Source organism: Brassica napus, chromosome C6 (genome assembly GCF_020379485.1).
Source record: "Brassica napus cultivar Da-Ae chromosome C6, Da-Ae, whole genome shotgun sequence".
Taxonomy (NCBI): domain Eukaryota; kingdom Viridiplantae; phylum Streptophyta; class Magnoliopsida; order Brassicales; family Brassicaceae; genus Brassica; species Brassica napus.
This window is the reverse complement of record NC_063449.1, coordinates 31,706,037-31,729,503: the sequence shown is the minus strand read 5'-3', so window position 1 is coordinate 31,729,503 and position 23,467 is coordinate 31,706,037. Positions and strand designations below refer to the sequence as shown.

Here is a 23,467-nt window from a genome sequence, read left to right as displayed (position 1 = left end):
ACATTTCTCATTCAAACAAACTTCAATTTTAAAATGTATTAAAATTGAGTTCCAACACCCATAACCCGAAATACCACAAAACAAGATCCATTCTGTATTTACATCGGGTTCGGATCGGTTCGGATTCATTTTTATCGGATCGGATTCGGTTCGGGTTTTCGGATTCGGTTTATTTGCCCAGCCCTAGTCTTTCAAGAGAAAGAAAGACTTCCTTAGATTTCGTGATGATTTAGGCTTCAGTCTTGAAGCTTCCTTTGAGGCGATGTTGTCGTCTCCACCAATCCGTTTCAATCCTCTCGAGTTCCTCCGTCTTCTCCTGTCGCGCTCAACTGTGCTCCGATACCACTTGTAGAAGTATCGGACTCGATCTTTAGCTCGATTGCTCTCTCTATCTCTCGGATCTCTCGTGTAACTAACTCTGTATTCACTCGTACACAGGTTCGCGATTCCGTTATACGACTCACTAGAGATTACGTGATGAGAAAGAAAGAAAAGAAAGAGATGACACAAGCAGAGTTTTAGAGTTCCCTTTCAATGTGACGAGGTACGTCTCCTTCAGGACCGACACCTGGTAATTCACTATACTCTGTGTGTTACAGAAGAAGCTTTTTCTCACTCGTTACAATGACGATACTCTTCTCAACTTAAAGACGAAGTCGTTACAGAGGTTTTTATTCTCTGCATCGCGTCTCACCAAAACTCAGTAAGACCGACTCTTCGTTTGGGTTTTCTTCTTTTATCATCCGAAGCCCAACTGACTCCACTTCTTGCTTCTGTATCCAGGTTCCCCAAGTTATTGGCCCAAGCCCATATGAGTCGAGAGCCACAACTCACAGGACCGAACTTGGTGCTTAAGGCAAAAGCGCCTTAACAAGATTTCGTATACACTAATCATTTTTCGTCAACAAACCAAAAACTGAACGCCACGATGTCGTTTAATAGAAACTGAGATTACGCGCGAAGAAAGAAGCGCGATAAAGAAGCAGAGGGATACTTTTGCATGTTCTCTTGTTCCCATTTACTTCTCTCCACCTCAGCATCATCATCATCATCTCTTTCCAGAGATTTTGTGTCAAAATATAATCCATAAGAAAAGAAAAATACAAATTTCAGATACAGAACTTATCTAATCCTCTGTACTTATTTTTTGTACTTTTTCTCTGAGTTTTATATAATACGAAACAGACACACACACAAACACGGTCTCTTTTGCTCTTCTCTCTCTCAACAGAGTAAAGTTCTGATCCTGTCACTTATCTTCTTGATTTCGTTTCTTGTTTTTTCTTATTCTCTTCCCCGAAGTTTTCAGGCTTTCTTCTATTCATTTCTCTGCAATTATCTGAAAGTGAGTACTGTCAATTGTGTACCAAAATGTTTTCTATAATTGGAAAGTTTCCACCTTTAGGGATTTTGTCTAGGCTACTTCCTTTCAAATGGTTTGCAAAAAAAAAAAAAAAACTAGGTCTCGCTCAAATTGTGTGGTGAAATTAGATTTACCTTGTGCAGGTTAAAAGATTCACCCTTTACGGTGAGCCAGTTTAAAGCATGTACCTTTAGATTAGTCTCCCCAATGGCGAGACAATGTTAATCAGATGTGATTTTAGTAACAATAATCTCTGCTCTTAAGGAGGTTAGGTGAATGGTAGGAGAAGAATAGTAAACAAAATGTTAGAACTTATTGAGATAGGTAATAAGCTAGTGGGGAGGAAGAGGCAAGTGGTGGCTGAAAAGGTATACAAAGCCACAAGATTTGTATGTGAATAAAGATGTTGTGTAGAGTGTTTTTTTGCAAATGAAGAATCCTAATTCGGCTAGGCTTACTCAGTATCCTTAAATCAATGGTCCAGTTTATTAAGTTTTAGAGACTTGTGTTCTATTATTAGTTTGGATGGATCTTCTACTATTGTGTATTCCTTAACACTGTGAGGTGCCCCTTTTGTAAAACACCGAACTATGCTGTTGAGTACCGTGGAGTAAAGACAAAGGAGGAGAAGGGCATTGAACAAGTTGTAAGAAATCTATAATCATTCACATGAATGGTTCTCTATAAAGTTTGTTATAATGGTTTTATTTATATGTAATGTTCTCTCTTTGTTATCATATAAAGCTTGGTCGAATGGCTTTGCTCATGTGTAATGTTCTGTCTTTGTATCCTTTTTGTAGGAAGAGCAACGAGTTATAGAAGCCAAAATAAGGATGATGGAGAATGAAAAGCAGGATTATGAAGATAAATTGCAGAAACGTATGGAATCATGTTCCTCTAGTATAAGCGCAATGACTGGTGAATTCGAACAATGTTCAGCTTCAGGTCGGTTTTGTGTTAAATCTTCAAATCAGAAACATATGTTTATCATTTTGATAGGCTTCATTTTGTGTGCCATGGTTTTTGCAGCAGAACCCATCAATTGAAGAGTTAATGGTCATGTAAGAAATATAGCTCTCTATTCAGGTAACAATTGTTTTGTTTTGTTTAGTTAGCTTTCTAACGAACTTTGTACCTCTTGTCTCAAATTTTCAGTGTGCATGGCCGTTTACTTTATATTCTAACATGGATGCAGAGTACTTCAGGTAGTGAGGATATGACACCTTTAAGGCAGTATGTAACAGAATAAGATCATAGTTATGTTTCTTTGTCACCATTGGTGGCTTCCCATTGTAGAACCAGCAACGCGTTCTTCATCATCTGGTGGTCTTGCTTGTGCAATCGCCGCACTTGCTGAACGTTAGAAAATGGTTGATAAATCCTCTAATCACAACCACAACGTCAATGTTTCTTCATACAGTATGCTTCCTGGCAATTACGACATCTACTACAACATAGAACAAGAGACAGATGACATTGATGATCACCACCATCATAATAATCATTACCATAACAGCAATGAGATGGGAGAAACAGGGAGAAACAGCAGCTATGTAAGCTCTTACATGAACGGTGAGAGTTTCCACAACTTTCCACCTCCTCCTCCTCCTCGGGTCATTGCTCTAGAGAGTTTTGCGGAGCAGATAATGATGGCTATGGCTGTTCCTGTTTCAGAGGTTCATGCCACAACAACAAGTGCACCAGCTGAAGTTAGTTGGCAGTAGATAGTGTAGTCATGGAAACTCTCATGGGTCTGAATCTGATGATTATTACTTCATTCATACAATGTTTTTTCCTACAGGAAGAAAGAAAAGAAAAAAAAACAGAATTTTTCAGTTTTAGTAGAAAAAAGTTAGCTTGTTTTCAAGTGCGATAAATTGTTCTTTCTGTTCGGTCTTCACATCGATCTTCACAGACATGGTGAACATCACATGTGTTTTGTCTCTTTGATAGTAAAAGAGTGAGAAGAGAAAGTCAAAGTTGGAGACTGTCATAAGAAGCCTCACAAACTTCTGGATGGCAGCGTTTCGACTTCCTAGTGGATGTATTAAAGAAATTGAGAGAATCTGCTCTGCGTTTTTATGGTCTGGACCTGAGTTGGATGGAAGAAAGGCGAAAATCTCGTGGGAAGATGTCTGTCTAACAAAACAAGAAGGAGGCTTGGGGTTACGACCTTTGAAAGAAGTGAATCAGGTCTGTTGTCTTAAGCTGGTTTGGAGAAATCTTTCTGCTAGTTCGCTTTGGGTTAACTGGATAAAAGTTTACCTCATTCGAAAAGGATCTTTCTGGACGATAAAGGAAACTACTCAGAGTGGGTCTTGGATGTGGAAGAAAATCCTTAAATGCAGGGAGAGAGCTAAGGATTTCTATATAGTTGAGGTTCGAGATGGAAGAAACACTTCTTTTTGGCATGAGAAATGGAGCTCCTTGGGGTGTTTAATGGATGTAGTCAGGGATGGAGGGTGCATTGATATGGGCATAGCAACAAACGAGACAGTGGCTGATTGCTTGCGTCATCGACGGAGACATCATCGAGTGCAAATTTTTAATAGAATTGAAGTGGAGATTGAGAGGTTTAAGAGAAGCTGGGTTCAAGAAGATGATATCCCACTATGGAGAAATGAGAAAGGTAAATATAAAAAAGCTTTTTCCACTAAGGAAACCTGGCTTTGTATTCAAGAGAAGCATCTCTTTTGTCATTGGTACCAAGCTATTTGGTTTAAATATGCGACACCAAAGTACTCGTTTATTACTTGGATTGCTATGCGTGGGAGGTTATCAACGGGGGAGAGGATGCTGAAATCGAATGGTAATGTTGCTGCTTCATGTGTTCTCTGTCAAGAACCGTTGGAGACTCAAAGCCATCTATTTTTTTAGTGTCCTTACTCAGTACAAATTTGGGAGACGCTCATGAAAGGTGTGCTAAAAGATCAGTACACTGTGAATTGGGACACTTTGGTTAGTCTCATTACTGGAGATTCGAGATGGAGCAAAACTCAACTCTTTATTGAAAGATACATGCTCCAATCAGTTGTACACACAACATGGAAAGAGCGTAATAGAAGAAGGCATGAAGAAGGTTTTGTTCCTGTTGTGCTTTTGATCAAGCGATTGGATAAAAACATGAGGAATCAATTCACTGTCATTAGGAGAAGGGGAGGGAAGAAGTATGAAGATGGAATGGCTACTTGGTTTGATACTAGATAGTCTTTTTACTATGATTTAATTTTTGATCAGAAATCAAAGATAGGATTCAAAAGTTGTAAAAAGTCTTTTTTTCTTGAATTAAACTTAATATTCAATTCAAAAAAAAAAAAAAAAGTTGGAGACGGTTGACCACAATTATCCCAAGGGTTTAGCCTTTTATGAGGTTTTTTTGTCGACATGTATGCCTCTAGAGTCTTTATGGTTCATTAAGGTCATCCTACTATATAAAAGGGACTAAATCCCTGGTTCCTAAACCCTGCCACATGAGAAAAAATATTGTGAGCCAATCAATATGCCATGTCACTATCATTCTGGGCTTTAACCCAATGAATTGGAAACAGAGTTTTGCCATTTTCATTCTCGGGCTGGTCCAAATCACTAACTCACTCAAGCCTAAAAAGCCTAAAGTCACTCCCCCGTAACCCTAATCGATATCTCCCTCAGAACAGGAAACTCTTTCGCCGGAGATCACCTCCTCTCTCTTGCAGGCAATCGGCATGGACTGGTTAAAATCTGTTAAGAGCTTTATCTTCACCGTTCATCTCCATGTTCAAGGTAAATGACAATCACCACGAAGGCACAGATTCGCTCCGGCTTGCTTCTCCACCGATTCATCAACGGCGACGTCTCTTCTCCACTCGCTTTGAATCTCGTGCTCAACCATCTTTTCCATGGATTTCTTCAAATCCAAGTACAGATCTTATGATTCCAAGGAGAACCAAGGAGAAGAGCATGAAGCCTTCTTCTTCTTCTTCGTCTCTCTTAGTAAGTTCTTCAGTATATATTTTGATTTTCATCTACGTTCAAAGACAAGTCTTTGTGATGATCTAATCATATTCTCTATACACTTTATTTTCGGTGCATTTTCCATGAAATCATCGGTTCTGAAAGAGAAGGATGAGATGCTGCGTGGAGGTGGCTAAGGGTCGTTGGCATTTTTACGTTTGTTAACGGTGGTGGTAGCTCCAGAAGATATTTTTTTAGGGGTTTGTTTATACGATCATAAGTAGCCCAGTGATTTTCATAGTTACTCAACAATAATTCAATAGCTTATTATCACTAGCCCAGTTTACAAAGCAGCTTGATAATTGTAATTCAGAAGGAAAAGAACTCATCGTCAGTTGGCTAGAGAATATAGAGATTAAATTCTTCTTCTCGGTTTGAAAACTTGAATCTGATGTCTTGGAGGTACCGGTACGAAAGAGAGCCAAAGGTTTCCACACATTAAGCATTTGATTTTTATGATTTTCTTTTTCTGAAGTTTTTTTTTAAGAAGATTAGTTACAGCTTATTTAATTTGATTTGTTCGTAATATGTTTCTAAACAATATAAAAAGTAATTTTATTTTGAAAATATAATAAGTTTAGACCTACTTTATATTTTAAAACCAAAAAATTAAATTAATATCTTCTAATGAAAATTCACATATATTAGAACAAAGAAAGTTTAAATGAATTAAAATCCTAATAAAACCAAAATTTTAACTCTCCCTTATTATCAGTTTTGAATCAAAAACATTAATATTATTGAAATATTAATATATTACTTTAACCCAAAACTCTAATAAAACAATTATACAAGTTGTAAATTCACTACATTGTTTCATCATAGCAGGTGTTTCTTTTATGTTTGTAGTATTTTGTTTATATTAAATGATGTATTTCGCAGTATTTAAACATAAATTTTTATTGAAAATTAATCTCTGCAGTTATAATAAAAATTAACATTTAAAGTTCAAAATTTCCTAATTAAAATAATATATAGGTGGGTCAAAAATTTTCCAATTTCAAAATCTTAGCATCCCTTAAAAATAAAGAAAATAAATTTATAAATACATAAAATATATAAACATATATGGAACTATAATTTCTATAAAAATAAATTTGAAAAAGGAAGGATCAAAAGATCGGAAGGGTTAAAAACATAGTCTACAAAGAAATATACAACGGTCTACCTCACTTACCAGGTAATCCATTATTATTTGCAACACAATACACAACATTATCCAAAAATACTAAACTCCTTTCTCTCCCTCCCCCAGAATCACGATCAGATGCTCACCCAGATCAGGCTCCCCGGAATCACGAACAACTTTCTATACCATAAGATGCAAGCAACAAGTAAGTCTGCCGACCAAAAATCTCCAAACTCAATAATGAAGTTGTACTAACAAAATTCTTTTTAACAATAGGTCCGCCCCCAATAGAAAGTGTCAGCTCTACAAGACCATTCACAGTATACTTCCCAGACATCGTCTACACCTTAACTTATTTTTATTCTTTTCCGTTATCTACTAAATACTATTCCCTTTGGACAATTACTTATTTCTACTGTCAAACTATTTTGTTTTGAACTGTGTGAAATAACTAACGTTTCTTTTAATTTTAAAATTGTCCACAAAAAAAATAAATTATTCAACACATAAAAACAATAAAATTTTATGAAAATTTAAAATAAATCAATATGCGGCTACCAATCAAAAATAAAAATTTCTTAATTTGAACATGTTTTCCGCGCGTAGCGCGGACACCGAATCTAGTAATCATAAAGATAATCACTGGTTTGTGTTTTGTGACTAGCAAGTACCCAGTTACATACTCGAGTTATAATATAACCAGCATCATCATCATTCACAACAAAAATTAAAGGTGGTTGTTACTGGTTAGTTGCTGGTTACTATCACAAATCATAGTAGCACAGAATTTACTTGCAGATTTGTTTTTAGTTTTAAAATATATTAACTTTTACTTCTTTTTTTTGAGAAAGGGCTTTACTATTAATTTTTTTTATACAGTAAAACCTCTATAAATTAATAATGTTGGAACTTTGAAATTTTATTAATTTATAGAGATATTAATTTACAAAAGTTTTCTTATTTAGATTTCTTATTTTAAAATATATTTATAATAAGATAAGAAACATATTTGATTTTAGTGTATAGACATTAATTGTTATTTTTTTAAAATTTAACATTTATATTAATTTTATTATATTATTTCGTGTATATAATATATATTGCATAGAACTTAAATGTTGTTTTAGATATAATATTGCTAAATCTCATCAAAAATATATCAAGTGTTAAGAAAATATAAAGATAATTCCATTGTGAATATAAAAAGCCCAAATAATAATAGGTTCTTACTTATATAAAATAAGTATACATGTAAATTATTAATTTATAATTTTAATGGGACTATATATTTGCATAGAATTTTCTAAAAAATTATTAACTTATTATTTAATCGATTTATGTCAAATTTTGAACCGGCCCAAGTTACGACCAGTGAAATTTATTAATTTAGAGAGATTATTAATTTATCGAATATTAATTTATAAATGTTCTACTGTACTGTTTAAATAGTGGTTTACTCATACTTAAAATATAGTCATCCGGTATGGTTCTATCTTTTAACATACTTGAATGCATAGTTTTGAACATTATTTATGATTTTCTATTCACGTTTATACTGTGTTTATGCAAATTGCTGAAATTTAGTATTTTTTCTTTTTCAAAATAGATAATGTTTTGAAGAGTTTTTGATGTTTCAAAACATACTATGTTTTGATATTTTATATTAATTTTAGTTTTATTGAAAACCATGTGACCAATGATGTTTTCTAGATTTTTTGATGATTAGTTGAATTAATTTTATTTTATATTTTTAATGCTATTTTTTTAAATAAAAAATGAATGTCCTAATTCATGTGCATGTAACTAAAATATTAACTATTTTGAAACAAAGCGAATATATATATGGTATTGTAACGCGTCGACAGTATTATAAATCTTCTAACTCTATTTTTGTTGGAACTTGAAAGTACATTAGTTTATTTTTCAAATATTTGTTTATGATGTTATATAGCAAACAATTTTAAAAAGAGAACGTTGGAATATATATTTTTATTAACAACATATATATATAAAAAAGAGTTTGAACCTTGTGGAAACCGACAAAAAGAAAAAAGCAATGTCAGACCTATTTGATGAATGGGTACACACATAAAATGTGGCATAATTTATAAGAAATAAATATATATTATATGGTGTTCAAAAAAAAAAAAGAAAAAAGAAAAAAAAATATATGTATAAATTTGCACCATTTCTTACTTTTTTTTTTTGTTTTCTTACTTGTTAGTTGCTAGATAAGAAAATTATTAGAAAAGTAGACAAATAATAATTTGACCGAAAAAAAAGTAGACAAATAATAATTTGAACCAAAGAAAAAGTAGACATAAATAGTTGTTTCAAATTCAGCTCCTAAATATTAGATGTCATTGTTACGAAAACTTAATTTCAAACAAAGAGGCGCACACATATGTTGAAATAATAAAAGATGTGGGTTCCACTGTCACTATTTGCACAGTGATTTTTCTTCTATAAATACGAAGTTTTTCGATCATTTGAAAAACACGATTACACCATCTCTTCTTCTTCTTAATAACAAATTCTCTATTGTTATCAGTGTTATCTCCTATCTACGGGTATAAAATTTTGCTTTATTTAAATTCCTGCGATATAATAAAATTCCAGTTCTTTTCATAACACGTTATCAGCACGATCACTCTGCGATTCGGTAAAATTTATTTGTATCATTTATACCCTGTTATAATGGTCGGTATACCGCCTCTACTATTATTTATATCATGTTATAATGGCCGGAATACCGCCTATATTATTTATTAGTAATTTAATTAATTTAATGGTCGGCCGAGCCGCCTTATATCCTGTTTATTATTTATTGGTCGGCCGAGCCGCCTTATATCCTGTTTATTATTTATTGGTCGGCCGAGCCGCCTCATATTCTGTTTATTATTTATTGGTCGGATGAGCCGCCTTATATTCTGTTTATTATTTATTGGTCGGCCGAGCCGCCTTATATCCTATTTATTATTTATTGGTCGGCCGAGCCGCCTCATATTCTGTTTATTATTTATTGGTCGGCTGAGCCGCCTTATATTCTGTTTATTATTAATTGGTCGGCCGAGCCGCCGTATAATTTATTTATTACTCTGCATTGATCGGCTGAGCCGTCGCATGATTTGTTGTCATAACATAAATATTTTATTGTCGTAATTTTTCACTTTTATGAAATTTTATAGATTTGATTGACCGTTTAATACGATATTTTCAGACTAATTTTTGGTGCACTCGATTTAACCCCAACGGTCACAAAGAATTTTTTTCAAAAATTTCTCCTTTCTCCAACGGTTATGAACAGTATTTTTCACCTATAAATACAACTCATTTTCACTCCATTTCATCATCCAAAACATTTCATCTTCTCTCAAAAATTTCAAATCGCTCTCCTCCGATTTTTCATTTCAAGAAAGATGATTCGCGCACTTTTGTTTTTATGTGCTATTTTTATTTGTGTTTCTATTTATGGTTTATTCGTTGGAGAATTTACTCCGAGTGAATTTAAGATGAATATCGGTTTAATTTTCTTTACATCGCTTCTCCTTGTAATTGCTTGTATGATTAATGTAAACGGTTTTTAATTATGAAGTTCTAATAAAATTATTATTTTGTGTTTTAGAATTACAAATGGCAAACATCGAGAAACTCCAGTTCCCGGCCATGAAAATAACTGGCGAAAATTACGTCGGGTGGGTCACAAACGTGAAACCATATCTGGTGATGAAAAAGATAACCGAAACAATTGTAATCGGTAACAAATCACCACCCGAACATATAGCCGAAGCGATAATCTTCCTGAAGAAGCATTTAGATGAAAGTCTAACGCACGACTATGCAAACGTCGAGGACCCAGCTGAACTGTGGCAAACTTTAAAAGAAAGGTTCGATAACCAGAGACAAATCAACCTTCCTCACGCTCTAGAAGAGTGGAAAAATCTGAGGTTCCAAGATTTTCAAAAGGTTGAGGATTACAATTCCGCTGTCCTGCGGATAGTTGCACTCCTGAAGTATTGTGGTAATCCTGTCTCTGAGGCAGAAATGATGAATAAAACATACATCACTTTCCACAAACAGCTTCACTTCTTACCCGAAATTTACAGAAAATGCGGGTACACGAGATTTTCTGAATTGATGGTTGCGCTCATGTTAGCTGAAAAGAACAATGAGCTCTTAATCAAAAACCACAATTCCCGGCCTACGGGAGCCAAAGCATTCCCTGAAGTGAATGCTACGGCGATAGAAAATTCGGAAAGAAGAAACCATGCCAATCGAGGTCATGGCCGCCGTTTCAACAACAAACGTGGAAAAACTTACAATCCCAAATGGAGGGGATCTAATAAGTGGGTTAGACCCGGACAAGTTTCCAAGGGTAAAGAAACTCAAGAGGATACCACCCAGAAGCGTGAGACAGTGTGTTACAGATGTGGTTGTAAAGGACATTGGTCCCGTACCTGTCGTACTCCTTCACATCTCTGTAAGTTATATCAAGAGTCCACGAAAGGAAAGGCTAAAAAGGTGAACCTCACGGAAAATGTTGAAGGGACCTCATACCTTGAATCCTCCGACTTCGCTAATGAGCTGGACTAGATTACTCCTGAAGAGAATCGAAATGCCTATGATAAGAGTATTGAATAGTTTTCAGTATTACCATGTATAATTATTATATTTCATGTTTTAAACAAATAATGATGTTTTTAACGTCATCTTATTGTATAATTATTGTGTCTTTTTCTTTATATGAATGAATTTTATGTTTCTTTTATATTTATGACAATTTCAGAAATGGATCATAATGCTAATGGAACAAAATCCAAGAAACGGATTCGTGAAATATGCATACCAGATAGTGGAACAACGCACACTATTCTGAGACAAAAGAGATATTTCTCTAATATTAAACCGAAAAGAATTGTCGTCAATACAATATCAGGTCCTGCAGACGTGATTGAAGGAACTGGTAAAGCAAACTTTACTTTACCGAATGGAACAAAATTTTCCATAAATAATGCTCTATATTCTCCAAGTTCTAAAAGGAATTTGTTGAGTTTTAAAGACATATATCTTCACGGATATGATACTCAGTCTGCAACTGAGGATGGAAAGAAATACATGTATGTAACTTATGAGAAATGTGGCAGAAAACACATATTAGAAAAGTTTCCAGAACTTCCTTCGGGACTACATCATACTTATATCGATGAGATCGAATCAAATCTTTTAGTAAAACAGAACCCAGAAGAGTTCACATTATGGCATGATCGCCTTGGCCATCCAGGCACTACAATGATGCGTAAAATCATAGAAAGTTCACATGGTCATCCACTGAAAATCCAGGAGATTTCTCAAGGGAATAAAATGACATGTGTTGCATGTTCTCTAGGAAAATTGATCGTCGCCAACCAAAATCGATAAAGAATCACCAAAGTTCCTTGAAAGAATTCAAGGCGATATATGTGGACCTATACACCCACCTTGTGGACCATTCCACTATTTTATGGTATTAATTGACGCATCCAGTAGATGGTCACACGTTTGTCTATTATCATCTCGAAATGTGGCATTTGCGAGATTTCTAACTCAGATAATCAAACTGCGAACACAGTTTCCTGATTATACTATTAAAAGAGTTAGACTAGACAACGCTGGTGAATTCACATCCCAAGCATTCAATGACTATTGTATGGTAATGGGAATTGAAGTTGAACATTCGGTTGCTCATGTTCATACGCAAAATGGTTTGGCTGAATCTTTAATTAAGCGTCTGCAATTGATTGCAAGACCATTGATCATGAGATCAAAACTTCCAACCTATGTATGGGGACATGCCATTTTGCATGCAGAAGCACTCATTCGGATCAGACCGAGTGCATACCATAAGTATTCCCCACTACAGTTAGCGTTTGGTCGAGAACCAAACATTTCCCACTTTAGAATCTTTGGTTGTGCGGTATATGTGCCTGTAGCACCACCACAACGTACAAAGATGGGACCACAAAGAAGATTGGGAATATATGTTGGTTTTGATTCCCCATCAATTATAAGATACCTAGAACCACAGACTGGTGACGTCTTTACAGCACGTTTTGCTGATTGTCATTTTGACGAAAATGTATTCCCAGTTCTAGGGGGAGAAAACAAAAATGTTGGAAGTGATATAAAATGGAGTGTACCATCATTGTTATATCTTGATCCTCCCACTAAAGAGTCAGAACTAGAAGTTCGACGAATTATGCATTTACAGAGTATAGCTAACCAGCTACCTGATGCATTTGTAGATACCAAGACGGTAACTAAATCTCATATACCAGCTGCAAATGCTCCTGCTCGTATCAAAATGCCAAATGAACAAGAAAAGGAGGATGACACACGAGAGCCAAAAACACGCCTGAAGCGTGGTAGACCTGTTGGTTCTAAGGATAAGAATCCTAGGAAACAGAAGAAAGCTGAAATATATGATGCACCCAAAATAGCAGAAAATATTTTGGAGGAAATAAATGATAAGGATTCTGATGAATCAGAGCATCATGAATCAGAGCATCATGAATCGAAAGATAATCATGAGATTTCTATTAATTACATCCATAATAAAAGGATATGGAATAGAAATGAACAAAATGACCTTGATGATGCTTTCTCATATATTGTGTCAAGTGAAATAAATGAAGAAATCGATGATCCAGAACCAAAATCTGTCTATGAATGTCAAAAGAGACATGATTGGGAACAATGGAAAAATGCAATACAAGCTGAACTTGATTCGCTTAATAAACGAAAAGTATTTGGATCTATTGTGCTCACACCTGCAGATGTGAGACCAGTTGGGTACAAATGGGTTTTCGTTCGAAAGCGAAATGAGAAAAATGAGATTACGAGATACAAAGCTCGTCTAGTGGCTCAAGGTTTTTCTCAAAGACCTGGAATCGATTATGAAGAAACGTATTCTCCAGTTATGGATGCCATTACATTTAGATTCCTGATGAGTCTAGCAGCTGATAAAAATCTAGAGATGCGTCTCATGGATGTTGTTACAGCTTATCTATATGGATCATTAGATACTGATATCTACATGAAAGTTCCTGATGGATTTAAAATGCCAGAAGCATTAAGTTCCAAACCTAAAGAGTTATGTGCAATAAAATTGCAAAGATCATTATATGGGTTAAAGCAATCTGGACGTATGTGGTATAATCGTCTCAGTGATCATTTAATAAAAGAAGGATATGTGAATGATCCTATATGCCCATGTGTTTTCATCAAGAAAACAATATCCGGATTTGTAATAATCGCGGTATATGTTGATGATCTTAACATTATCGGAACTCAAAAGGAAATACAAAAGGCATCAGACTATCTCAAAGGAGAATTTGAGATGAAAGATCTAGGACAGACACAGTATTGTCTTGGCCTACAAATAGAACATTCACAAAATGGTATATTTGTGCATCAATCCACATACACTAAAAGAGTGTTGAAACGATTTAACATGGATAAATCAACTCCTCTTAGCACCCCGATGGTCGTTAGGTCACTTAATATTGAAAGTGATCCATTTCGACCACCTGAGGAGAAAGAAGAGATACTTGGTCCGGAAGTACCATATCTAAGTGCAATTGGAGCGCTGATGTACCTTGCAAATTGTACACGGCCTGATATATCATTTGCTGTGAATCTTTTGGCAAGATTCAGCTCATCTCCAACTCGAAGACATTGGAATAGGATTAAACATGTTTTTCGTTACCTCCAAGGGACCATTGATTTAGGCTTGTTTTATCCTAAAAGTTCAAAAGGTCAAATGGTTGGTTTTGCAGATGCAGGATATCTTTCAGATCCACACAAAGCCCGATCGCAAACAGGATACGTTTTTACGATCGGAGGTACTGCTATATCTTGGCGTTCTCAGAAACAAACGCTTGTGGCTACTTCTTCAAATCATGCTGAGATCATTGCACTCCATGAAACAAGTAGAGAATGTGTATGGCTGAGATCAATGAGCCGACACATAAGCAGCGGGATTGGCGAAAATACGGAGCCAACTATTCTATATGAAGATAACGCGGCATGTGTTGCTCAAACGAAGGAAGGATATATCAAAAGTGATAGAACCAAACATATACCTCCGAAGTTCTTCTCATACACTCAAGAGCTCGAGAAGAATAAAGAGATTGAAGTAAGATATGTTCGATCATGCGACAATGCAGCCGACCTCTTCACAAAATCACTCCCTACCTCGGTATTCAGAAAACACATCCATAACATTGGGATGCGCCATCAGAAGGATCTATGACTGTTCATTCGAGGGGGAGCTTACGTAGTTGTACTCTTTTTACCTTACTATGGTTTTTCCCATTGGGTTTTTCCTGGAAAGGTTTTTAACGAGGCAACAAAGACGTTAAGCGAGAGCGGAGAGTGACACTGGTCCCCAAGGGGGAGTGTTACGAAAACTTAATTTCAAACAAAGAGGCGCACACATATGTTGAAATAATAAAAGATGTGGGTCCCACTGTCACTATTTGCACAGTGATTTTTCTTCTATAAATACGAAGTTTTTCGATCATTTGAAAAACACGATTACACCATCTCTTCTCCTTCTTAATAACAAATTCTCTATTGTTATCAGTGTTATTTCCTATCTACGGGTATAAAATTTTGCTTTATTTAAAATTCCTGCGATATAATAAAATTTCAGTTCCATCGCATTGTTACAATTATCATTTAATATATTTTTTTTTTGCATAAGATACTTTATATTTCATGTTCGTATCACTCAAAATCAATCATGCAAAAGATGCGGAATCATAATGTAATAAAAGTAAAAAGAAATTATGATTACAGTGTAAATGTGGGACCTAACCCTCCAAGACAATAAAGATTACACTTTGGTCCTTTTCATCACCAATGGTCTGTTTTTTTGTGCAACCACCAATGGATTAGCTTTATTTCAAAATCTTCAAACGTCTCTCTTATTCTTGGATTGAGAGAAGTGCCTCGAAGTAAATCTCCACTCTCTCTCTCTCCTTCACTCTCACTGTCCGAAGTCAGAACAATAACAACAAAAGCTATACGACCTTTTATCTTTTCTCCATATTTTGAGCTTTCTTGTCGTTGTGTTCTTGTTCTTATTAACCAAAGTAATCAAACCTGAACATTCAAAACATTTCCTCTTCTTTCTTATTAACTCCCTCGTGTTCACTTGCAAACTCGTCATATTTCAACATTCTCCTCATCTTCTTCAAAGGTAAGTTTCAACGTTTTGACTACCTCAATATTTTTTTTCCTTGTATGAGAAATGAATCACAGTAACTTCTCTATTGAATCTCGTAATGCGATTGAGTGAGTGAAAGAAAAAGTTATGACTTTACTTTTATTTACTGTAACAGACTTCTCTGTTTGACTTCGATAGTGAAGTCATCTTTAACAAAAACACTCGCACTTGGTTGCGTGGCTCACACAATTCTTATATGTGAGTCGTGCGTCCAAGTAAGTAAACAAAGAAGAAGTTCATATATATATATGTATATCTGCTTTATTCTGAGGAATGCTTTAATTTTCATCAGATTATAAACCTTGGAGACTCTACAATTTGAAAATCATGATGCCAAAACCAAGGCAAGTTTTAACTTCTCCAAGAAACTTTCTTATTTTGGAATTGTATTTGAAATCAGTTGTTGTTGTTAGTTTCTATATCTGGTATGAGTGATATTGTAACCTTTTTGTATCTTCTTGTGATATGAGTAGTGTTAGAGGAGGTTCAGAGTTGCCTCAGAGACAATCTCCAAGGCTGAGGTTATCATCATCAACCGTTTCCTCTGCTCCGCATTATCTCCACCGTCCAATTACAGACAGGAGTCCAAAGCTTGGTCCTGACCGTAGATCTCCGAGGAGTGGTGGACCTCACAGTGACCCGTTGACTCAGAAGAAGCTTGGAAGTCGCATCTCTGGCTTAGAGTCACAGCTAGGACAAGCTCAGGAAGAGTTGAGATTGCTCAAAGAGCAGTTGTCCAAAGCCGAAGCTGCCAAGAAACGTGTTCAAGAAGAGCTTCACAAGAAGAGATCCAAGAAACCAAACCCTAATGCTCTGGAGAGAGACGACATTCCTGGAGATGGACATCAAGAGACTGATGTCTTCGAGGTTGTTCCTGCTGAGAAAGCAAAAGAAGTTGATGATGAGGAACACCAAATCAACGTGTTGAAAGCTAGACTCTACGACCTGGAGATTGAAAGGGTATCACTTAGCAAGGAAAACGAGAGCTTGAAGGATCAGTTGAAGAAGACAGACTCAGAAATGTCCTGCGCAAAGGCTAAAGAGGATGAGATAGCTTTGAAGATGAGTCAGATTAGGGCAGAACTGGAAGAAAGTAATGAGAACACGGCGCAGCTAAAGAAGAAGCTTGAATCCGTGGAAGAAGGGAAAGAGAGTCTAGAAGCTGAGATGGAGAAGCTGATAGTGCAAACCGAGCAATGGAAGAAAGCAGCAGATGCTGCAGCTGCGGTTCTGTCTAGAGGAGTTGGGATGAATGGTGGGTTCTCAGAGCAGTGCGGGTCAATGGAGAAGCATTTTGCAGGCCGGTTTGTGGGATCACCAGGAATGGCTGCTGATGATTGGGATGATGGGTCAGGAAGTGGGAAGAAGAAAGGTTCAGGGATGAAGATGTTTGGTGACTTGTGGAGGAAGAAAGGTCAGAAATGAATAACAAGTAGCGTGTGATTCAAGAAAGCAGTGTGCTTTTTTTTTTTTGTATTTGATGGGATGATCTAAGTGATGTAAGATTTTTCTAGTAATGAATGAATATTTCTTAGCTTAAGAGATCGTAAAAGTTTAAAGGTATCCAACTCATTTTGTCAAAATCTTAATTTGTATAATTACATTTAATCAATATTCAAACTTCTCAAGTATTTGAATACACAGATGATCTGATTTCAATATTTTTTAATGAATGTTCAAATTTCAAACCTAAAATGATATCAGACAAGAAACATAAAATTATAAAACATATTTCTCAAACACTACAAGAAAACATATTTTTTACTAGGGCATTATTCGTTGTAAATTCGTCGTAAACCGGGTGTTACGACGAATTAACGTCGAAAGACGTTTTGTTGTTAAACGTCCGTCGTAACAGAGGTTTCGTCGTAAACGACTCGTTACGTTTACGACGAAATATATTCCTCGTAAAGCGCAGGGAAAGGATTCGTCGTAAAAACCACGTAAATATTCGTCGTAAAGCCCACGTAATTATTTCGATGTAAAGCACACGTAAATACTTTCGTTGTAAATCACTCGTAAACATTTCGATGTTAATCACTCGTAAACATTCGATGTAAACTCCATGTAATGTTTACGAGGAGTTTACATCGTTTCTTATTATATTATTATTAATTAGTATATAATAGATTTTAATTTATATTTAATATTCAGAATTTAAAATAATTTAAATTTTAAAACGAAATATGAAATTGGAAAACATATTTTAAAAAGTCATACAATAATATTTAAATTCATAATACAAACAGAAAAATAAAAAAAATTACATATTCTCGAAGTAGTTGGTGGGGTTGTTCGGCTGTTGACGGGTTGGATCGGACTCTTGGGGATCTCGTTGTGGCATTCCAAGAGCGGCTCGTCTCTCACTCAACATTCTCTGCATAACCGGGTTTCCCACGGCCATCACGTCTAGCAAATCCTCAAGAGAATCTACACGAACCTGCTGGCTATCCATTCGAGCCTTCATCTGAGCAGTCTCTTCGTCCCGTCTCGAAGTGTATGACGAAGTTGCCCTTGCAACTTTGTTAACAGAGCCTATACCGACTATCCGTCCCTTCTTTTTAGGAGCCACCTATAAAATCAAAAAATATATTAATATAGTTAATTATGTTAAAATATTTAAAATAATGTAAACAAAAATTTTAAGTTACCTCTTCGAAGATTCTGTCGACCTCTTCGGTGGACAATGTGACTGGTAATCCATCGGGAGATTCCTGGGTTAGTTTCGTCTCCCGTTCTTCAATCCGACCAGCCACTGTTCGGAAGAGTTTCTCATATGCAGGATCCACAAAAACTCCGTCGGATGTGGCGTGAGTCATCTTGAATAGGTCAGACAGAGAAGGTAAGACTCCCGTCTTCTCGAACTATAAAAAAAAATTAAATTAAATATTATAAATTATATTAATTGAATATTTTAAAATATATATTTAAAACAAAACTTACAGCTTCTAGACGGACTCCTGCATGAGGTTTTTGTCCGGTTCTGTGAAGCATGGGCAAATGACCATCTTTATCCTTCGTCCTTCGAGAAGCCGAGCACGAATTGGCCTTTTTGATCGAAGAGGGGTGCTCCCAATAGGCGATGAGGCCATCCCACACATCCGTCGTGAGCTCAGTGGGCTTTCCCTCATACCCGTAGATCTCCCACTTGTCCTTCCAATCAGAGACTGTGTTGCAGAGGCGTATCTTTGCCTTTGCAACGAATTCCGCCTTCACCCTCTCGGTGATTCACAAAGACCAATGCCACTTTTGCTGAAACATAAAAATTTTGAAAAAATTACAATTAATAATAAATAATAAAAAAATATATATATATTTAAAAGTGAAAATTTAATTAAATTTAAAAATCTTACCGCAAAACATTTAAACCACGTGATCTTAACGTGATTTGGTGTCTTGCTCCAGTTCGGGTATGCCCCGTCGTAGTAACCCTTAATCGTCGCCGAAACGCTCCGGCTAACATGGTTGTTAGCCCCAAACCTGAAAAAAAAATAATTTAACCGTTAGAAAATAAAAAGTAATTAAATTTTAAAGTAATAAAAATTAATAACTTACCAATAAGTTCCTCGGGGTCTATCGGGGTCTAGAATATCCAAACCCTCCCGTCCAGGCTGGGCAAGCAAATCCTCCACCGTATATCTCGCGAAAGGAGCATATGAAGGCACACGCAAATCCGGATGAACTGCACCTTCTGGGACAGGCTCAGGTGCAGCCGCTGGAGGAGGAGGTGGAGGCATCTGCGGTGGAAGAGGAGGACTCGAAAAAACTCTCTGAGAAGTCTGAGAGTCTGGAACTGCATTGGAAGACGATGGACCGGAAGAAGATGTACTGGAACCATCGCCAAACAACTGGGCATAAGTAGGTGCTGCTGGATTCCTTCTAGGAGCCATCTAAAAAAAATTTAAATAAATTTAATCAATTATGACGACATAATTAAAAAATTATTCTGTTACCTAACTAATTACCTAAACTATAGTATTCCATCATCTAACTAATCACCTAAACTAATTATCCAAATAATCACCTAAACTAATTACCTAACTAATTGATAACCTAAACTAACTTAAAAAAAAAAAAAAGGAGGAAAGAGAATGTACCTTAGAGGGAGAGGAGAGGAGTTTGGGAGGAATGGACGAGGCAGCCTCGTCTCGGCGTCCCAATATATAGAAAAGGTTTCGTCGTAAACCCGACGTAATATTACGACGAAGTTACCAGGCCCGCGTTTTTTCATTTACGACGAAGTTACCAGGCCCGCGTTTTTCGATTTACGACGAAATTACGTCGAAACATCGGTTTACGACGAATTTACCAGGCCCACGTTTACGACGAAGTTACCAGGCCCGCGTTTTTACATTTACGACAAAATTACGTGGAATAGACAACCATTTACGACGATTTTACAACGCTTAACCCTAAACACCGAGAATGAAATCCCTAAACCCCAAAGTCACATATCATCTAACATCATATCTCTCCTCTACTACTTTGTGCTCTTTCTCCAACTTAAACTCTAAAACCCTAAAACTCCAAATATTTTTTTTAAAATTAACACAAATACATATTATATAAAACAACATTTGTTACACATACATTAGGATGGTAAAAAAACAATATTTCTTTAAACATACGTTACAATAGAGAAATACAACATCAGAGACATATATTACATCACTCTAAATCGTTTTCGTTCTCATCAATATTACATCACTCTAAATCGTTTTCGTTCTCATCACTATCATTACAATCATCATCGTCGCTTCTCTCGATGACTTCTTCCTTGAACGTACGTGTGCTGAGATCTCTGAAAAAAACGCCGATGGCTGTATATTGCAAAAGTAATCAAATTAATAACATTTCATAACATATGTATATATATTAACGTTTTATAATTACCTGCAAGTGCTTCATGGACATTTGCTGGAAGGAGCTCGGCAAAAGCAAATGGAAGTAGTCGTTGCATAAACACATGACAATCATGACTCTTCATTCCGGAGAACTTTTGACCTCGTTCAACACATCTTGACAGATTTGAAACATAACCATCAGGAAACTTAACTTCTGATGCAACCCAGTCAAACAAGGTTGTTTTGGCTTCTGATGACAACCGGAAGATGGGAACAGGAACGTTTCCATTGCTCTTGATATGTAACTCACTTCTTGAGCAAATATCAGGTAAGTCCATCCTTGACTTTTTGTTATCTTTTGTCTTCCCAGGGACGTTAAGTAATGTATTCATGATGTTCTCAAAAAAGTTCTTCTCAATATGCATGACATCCAGATTGTGGCGTAAGAGAAGATCCTTCCAATAGGGTAGCTCCCAAAATATACTCTTCTTATGCCAATTGTGAGACACACCATACCCATCAGGCATATTTCCAGGAACATGTCAATTTCCTTCAACTTTAACTGTTTCCTGAGCTCCGTAATAATCAATGTCTGCTTCGATCTGCTGGCCGGTGAGATATGGAGGAGGACCGTCTCTGACAATTTTTTGTGCCGAAACAATGTCTTATTTCTTCTGTACGGATGGGTAAGTGGAAGAAAGCGACGATGACAGTCAAACCAACAACTCTTCCTACCATTCTTCAGTTGAAAAGCATCCGTCGATCCAAGACAATATGGACAAGATAATCTTCCATGTGTTGTCCAGCCAGACAACATCCCATAAGCAGGGAAATCACTTATCGTCCACAGCAGAACTGCTCGCATCGTAAAATTGTTTTTCAAGGAACAATCGTACGTCCTCACCCCTTCTGACCACAATTGCTTTAGCTCTTCTATCAACGGTTGAAGAAAAACATCAAGAGACCGTTTTGGATGCTTCGGCCCAGGGATTAATATGGTCAAAAATAGAAATTCTTGTTCCATGCACATATCCGGCGGTAAATTGTACGGCGTAAGAATGACTGGCCACAAAGAATATTGTCTACCAGACATTCCAAATGGACTAAATCCATCGGTGCATAACCCAAGATAGACATTCCGAATATTTGTAGCAAAATCTGCGTGTACATTGTTGAAATGTTTCCACGCTCTTGCGTCTGATGGATGTGCAACCTCACCATCTCTCTGGACATGTTCCGCATGCCACCTCATCAACGCAGCAGTCCTATCAGATTGATATAATCTTTTCAATCTGTCTGTAATTGGTAGGTATCACATCCTTTGGTACGGTACCCTATTCCTCCCACGGCCTTGCGGTTTGAATCGTGGTTTTTTGCAGAATCGACACTCTTCTAACTTGTCATCTTCTTTCCAGTAGATCATGCAGTTGTCGATGCAAACATCAATCATCTCCGAAGGCAACCCAAGACTATAAACCAATTTCTGAATCTCATAATAAGATTCAGCAGACACGTTGTCTTCTGGCAAATACTCTTTAAACAACTCCGCCCATGCATCCATGCAATTCTCAGGTAAATTATGATCCGTTTTAATATTCATCATCCTAGCTGCTAGAGACAATTTAGAGAGACCTTCTCTATACCCAGTGTAGATTGGTTGATTTGCAGCATCTAGCATTTCATAAAACCTTTTTGCATCCAAATTAGGTTCTTCTACATTTCCAGTTCCATCAGCTATTGTTGTAGTTGTTTCTAAAAATGCATCACTAATCATATCTTGAACCCTATCATGATCTACCATCTGCTCATGATCTTGATGATAATTATATTCATTATGCAAATGATTCGGTTCTTTACTATGATGACCATCCTCAAAATTATTAGTACTACTACTAGCTTCATTTCCCCCATAACCCTCTCCATGTTGATACCAAATGTAGTATTGTGGTGTAAATCCTCTGTTTACTAAATGCTTCCATACAGTTTCACTACGTGCAAATTTTGAATTCTTGCATTTCCGACAGGGGCAGAACATCTTACCGCTTTCCTGTGTGATCGGTGTACAGCCCGCCTGGTGCATGAATGTCTCTAGCCCGCTCAGAAATGCGTTCGTCACCCTCCCGTCGGAATCTTTGTGCAAATACATCCAACTCCGTAACTCGTAAATACTACCGCCACTGGCCATTTTTTTCTTAGATTTTTTTTTGAAATTTTTTGTTTTCTGATTTTTTTTCGGATTTTTTTTTCTCCCGTTTGTGTGTTGTGAGGAAGAGAGTTGTGGGAAATGACATATATATAGAGAAATTTTCGAGTTGGGTAGTTGAAATATAACAACGATTTTACAAGGAATATTTTACATGGATTTTACATGGTTTTAACATATTATTTACAACGACTTTACGACGAAATTAGGTAAGTTAAAGCACATTGAATACACGTTTTCACCTAAATATAACGGTAACATGTTTCGTTGTAATGTCGATGTAATGATTACGACGTATTTCTCTTTCCACGTACATTCGTCATAAACTTACATGGAGTTTATGACGAAATCTATACGTCGTAAATTTACATTGCGTTTACGACGAAAGTTGGATTCCTCGTAATTGCGTTGTAAACATCATGTAAATTTACGACGAAATATTTTCGTCGTAAATGTTCGTTGTTATGGGCATGTATTCTTGTAGTGAAAGTAACTATAATTAAAACTGGAAAATAGTTTTTAACACCAAGAGCCAGTAGTAATCCTATGCAAAAGTACTACACTTGAAATCTATGGTTTTTGAACCAAAAAATAATATATGTTTCTAAATAGTGTGACAAACAAATGAAAATAGTGAATTCATCTTCACTACTTAAAATTTACAAGA

At 36.2% G+C, this 23,467-nt stretch overlaps 2 protein-coding genes and 1 pseudogene across 3 annotated transcripts; all 3 read left to right on the top strand.

Annotated features, from left to right (window-relative positions):
* Positions 1 to 502: 502 nt before the first annotated feature.
* On the top strand, positions 503 to 4,665 carry LOC106381008 (annotated as a pseudogene).
* On the top strand, positions 3,380 to 4,570 carry LOC125588476. The gene is made up of 2 exons (XM_048759840.1): positions 3,380 to 3,992; positions 4,254 to 4,570. The coding sequence occupies exons 1-2, from the start codon at positions 3,380 to 3,382 to the stop codon at positions 4,568 to 4,570; spliced, it is 930 nt and encodes a 309-aa protein (XP_048615797.1).
* Positions 4,666 to 15,418: 10,753 nt separating the features above from the next.
* On the top strand, positions 15,419 to 17,392 carry LOC106356916 (interactor of constitutive active ROPs 4). Of its 2 annotated transcripts, XM_048760352.1 has the most exons (4): positions 15,419 to 15,726; positions 15,869 to 15,968; positions 16,046 to 16,097; positions 16,227 to 17,392. In XM_048760352.1, exons 3-4 carry the CDS (start codon positions 16,081 to 16,083, stop codon positions 17,176 to 17,178), a joined length of 969 nt encoding a protein of 322 aa, XP_048616309.1. In that variant the 5' UTR covers positions 15,419 to 15,726; positions 15,869 to 15,968; positions 16,046 to 16,080; the 3' UTR covers positions 17,179 to 17,392. The 2 variants fall into 2 exon arrangements, with proteins under 2 accessions (XP_048616309.1, XP_013652083.2); XM_013796629.3 differs by lacking the exon at positions 15,869 to 15,968 and having other exon boundaries at positions 15,420 to 15,726.
* Positions 17,393 to 23,467: the final 6,075 nt, after the last annotated feature.